Source organism: Notothenia coriiceps, unplaced genomic scaffold (genome assembly GCF_000735185.1).
Source record: "Notothenia coriiceps isolate Sejong01 unplaced genomic scaffold, NC01 NC01_scaffold00037244, whole genome shotgun sequence".
Taxonomy (NCBI): Eukaryota; Metazoa; Chordata; class Actinopteri; order Perciformes; family Nototheniidae; genus Notothenia; species Notothenia coriiceps.
Window position 1 is genome coordinate 20,120,610 of NW_011369945.1, and position 4,123 is coordinate 20,124,732.

General features: G+C 38.4%; 1 protein-coding gene across 1 annotated transcript in view; it reads right to left on the reverse strand.

Annotated features, from left to right (window-relative positions):
* Positions 1–4,123, reverse strand: part of LOC104965394 (RNA binding protein fox-1 homolog 1-like) — a 132,814-nt gene that overhangs the window by 93,039 nt on the left and 35,652 nt on the right. Inside the window, exons 5-6 of the mRNA XM_010794349.1 lie at positions 2,627–2,723; positions 1,221–1,277 (exon numbers count right to left, since the gene is read on the reverse strand). Coding sequence (XP_010792651.1) covers positions 1,221–1,277; positions 2,627–2,723 — 154 coding nt within the window. The remainder of the gene's footprint in view (positions 1–1,220; positions 1,278–2,626; positions 2,724–4,123) is intronic.

Here is a 4,123-nt window from a genome sequence, read left to right on the forward strand (position 1 = left end):
GAGAGAGAAAAGCAGGTGATTTAGAGAAGAAGGGAGATATATGTAGGGGGGAGAGACATGCTAATTAGGCATTGATACCAGAAGCTGCATTGTTGCCTTCTGGGACCTTTATTTTTGAAAAATAAGCTTAAGCCTGAGCTTCCTCAAAGTTACTCTATGGGACTTTTATTTTGAAAAATAAGCTTAAGCCTGAGCTTCCTCAAAATTACTCTGTGGGACTTTTATTTTGAAAAATAAGCTTAAGCCTGAGCTTCCTCAAAGTATAAAGTTACTCTGTGGGACTTTTATTTTGAAAAATAAGCTTAAGCCTGAGCTTCCTTAAAGTATAAAGTTACTCTATAGGATTTTTATTTTGAAAAATAAACTTAAACCTGAGCTTCCTTAAAGTATAAAGTTACTCTGTGGGACTTTTATTTAGAAAATAAGCTTAAACCTGAGCTATCTCAAAGTATAAAAAACTCTGTGGGACTTTTATGTTGAAAATAAGCTTAAGCCTGAGCTTCCTCAAAGTATAAAGTTAATCTAGTCTAGGGGAGTTTTATTTTGAAAAATATGACTTTTCCTGATCTTCCAGCAAGGACACCATACAACCATGGGGGTATTATTTTTGAAAAACAAGCCTCTTCCTAAGCTTCCTGTAAGGTTTTGGTGAGTCTATGGGGCTTTTATTTTGAAAAACATTCCTCTTTCTGAGCTTCCTGTAAAGACACAGCCATCTATTGGGATTTTTATTTTGAAAACATGCACCTTCCTGAGCTTCCTTGAAGGATATAGTAACTTTATGTGGCTTTTATTTCGAAAAACATATCTCTTTCTGCGCTACGCGAAGGGATAGTAACTCTATGGGGCTTTTAATCTGAAAAACACGTCACTTTCTGTTAAAAAAAAATCCCTTTTAAACTTCCTGTAGAAATACAGTAACTTAGTTTTTTGGTTTCCTGAGCTTTCTATAAGGAAACAGGACCTTTATTTTGAAGGTGTGATCGGAAAGGGCACTGCTGACTCTACAGAATAATAGACTGCGTGTCGTTCGGCAGTCACACATAATTAAGGAGAAAAGGGAGAAGGGGAATAATCCAATTGCTGCCTTGAGGCCTTGATATCAATAAAAGTGTCAGAGAGGAGAAATGCCCGGCAAGCAGAGCATTAATATAAATTAAAGATTGGAATGTGATTAAAATGTAAAGTAGGCAGTGGAGACAGAGAGAGTTAGTAGTTACCTGCGTAGATCTCAGGTGCGTACATGGCTCCCATCATAGGACTCAATTTCCACCCCGCTGACATTCACAAAGAGAGAGCATCGTTAAAATGGGCAGTTTGGAAAGAGCACAGTATTTATCATTTACACACACTTTTCTCTACACCCACAATGCAGTTTTCTTTGGCCCTATTTCGATGGTTTTCATCGTTCACCAGCTACTTCAAAAGCCAGTTTAATCACGGCGACAGAAGAGGAGATACGGGATGAGCGCCTCAGAGCAGCGATGCTTTAAAATATGGATTTTGATTGAGGCTGAGCGCTTCCTCTTCTTCATTACACAGATTCCCTCAGCCACACTAACTCTGAAGCTCTTCCAGGTGGTATGCAAAGCAGGGAGGCACGGATACACACGTAGTATTGGCAAGAGGATATTTGAACCACTCTTTTTAGCATTTCTAAGCAACATTTAATTAGGATTTTATTGTATTAGAAGTGAAACTAGCTTAATAAAACGGTATATATTAATACCAACTATAGCTGTGTGCAAGTACATTGTAGTCTGTTATACACAAGCTAAATAGGGGGACTTTAAGACATGATTATGAATACAAGTCATACATGTCAGTGAAGTCATTATCTATCACTGAATGAAGAAGAACAATGGTCAATTAGTGAATAACACATTGCAATATAATACAGGCTTCGCTTTCAATAAAACAACAATAGTTCGTTAATATTTTTCCAAATTGAACTGCAGTGCTGCACGGAAGCTCCTAAGACTAGATCTGACAGGAAATCATCATAGTATCGTATTGGAAATGAACATTCGAAGCAATAGATGGATGGATAATCTGAGCTCAATTTGAGAGTGAACCGTCGTCATGGCTGGTAGGTGGTGTTAAAAATAATCAAATCTAAAATAAACTCCTTGATATTGTGTTTGCTGACGGCCTTACATAATGTGGTCTGCAGCTGCGGGAGGAAACACTGATTGTGTGTTTTTCATCTGCCTCTCGCTGTGAACCTGATGCTGTTTGGATTAATAGTGTGTGTGTGTGTGTGTGTGTGTGTGTGTGTGTGTGTGTGTGTGTGTGTGTGTGTGTGTGTGTGTGTGTGTGGCCTAGCATTACTATACTTGTGGGGACCTAAATCTGTTTACAGTCACATGTGGGGACTCGCCTCCCTTATGGGGACATAATGGAGTATTCATTTTAGGGTGAAGACTTGGTTAGGTTAAGGGTTAGGCATGTGTTGGTTATGGTTAAGGTTAGGAGAAGTCTGTAGGAAATGCACGTAAGTCAATGTAATGTCCCCTGAAATGATGTATACATGGTGTGTGTGTGTGTGTGTGTGTGTGTGTGTGTGTGTGTGTGTGTGTGTGTGTGTGTGCGTGTGTGCGTGTGTGTGCATGCGTGCGTGCATTACCGTTACCGTAGGGCAGCGCGCTGAGGGCCGCCTCTCCATTAGGAAACGGGCTGACCATTTTCTTGTTGGTCATCACCCGGGCTGTGGCATTGTTCACCTGAAAGAGGAGAGGACGGTTAAACACCAGAAAACTCAACAAATAACAACTAAATAACGCAAAGGGCTAGGTCACAAGGCTGAAGTGTGTGTGTGTGTGTGTGTTTAAAAGTAATAATATATTAACCGTGTTTGCTAACATGTGCTCGTAGTGTGATTGTCTTTATTTTGTATATTTCTTGGTACACTCACATATTATACTTGTACAAACATATTTTAATATTTTATCTGTTATTTCACATTTTAATTGTATTTTTATGTTAATATTATTATATTTTATTGCACTTTTTACTTGAACTTCTTATGTTTAAATAAATATTATTATTATATTTTTGTTTATTCCACATTTTACTTAACATTTTAACTTTGCTTCTTATTTTTATAAATATATAGTTAATGTATTTGATTTGATCATTTATAGTAGTTTCATTTTAACTTCTTATGTTTTAATTTATATATTATTTTGGTCCATTTTATTATTTTATTCTATATTATTGCACATTTCATTTTTGAGTTTTTTTCTTTTAAATACATTTTTGTAATTTATTTTTGCTCTAAAAAAACTGTCACAAAACCCTAATTTTCCCCATTTCCCATCAGTTGTATGACATGCCTGCTCCTATATAAACCTATAAAGCAGAATATGTAGTTTTTTTAAAAGACACATGTAACATCTAAGATGGCTGCTAGCTCGTTTGTTGTTCTGTGTTTGTGTGTTAAAGTGGGTCGGGCTGTTAGGGGGGGTTTTAGTCCTCATGCAATTAAGAAGCGAGTTGCCCATCAGAGATCTGATGATTCATTGTGGGCAGATATTAATGTGGCCACGGGGGACTCTGGTTATATTGCAGCCGTAAATTGCAGCAAAAGAAACGCCGCTGTACTTTTATTATTTTGCATGCTCAGGTGTTTTATTTATATTTGATTTTTTAGGTGCGTGTGCGTCTTCTACGCCTGACATTTCAGTCTAATGCTCAGGCTTTCAATCCAAGATGGCCGATAATCTCCTCTCTGAGCTTCAAAGGCTCCCTTGATCTTCCTTTGATGGGTTTTAAGAGAAGGAGATTGTAGCTCTGTGTAAAGAGCCGTACTGTCGCAGTGTTGAAGCTCTACATCCGAGTGTGGAGAGAGATTAATGACCTTTTTGGCTCGATGAGGGGAGAGTGTGTGAGAGGAATGAGGAATGAGAACACACACACACACACACACACACACACACCTGTCACTGAGTTAATCCCTGCTGACTCTGAGAAGGTCCTGTACACATAGTTTAAAAGGGGTGTGTGTGTGTGTGTGTGTGTGTGTGTGTGTGTGTGTGTGTGTGTGTGTGTGTGTGTGTGTGTGTGTGTGTGTGTGTGTGTGTGTGAGAGACCTGGGTCAGTGCATCATGATTGGTGTAACAGG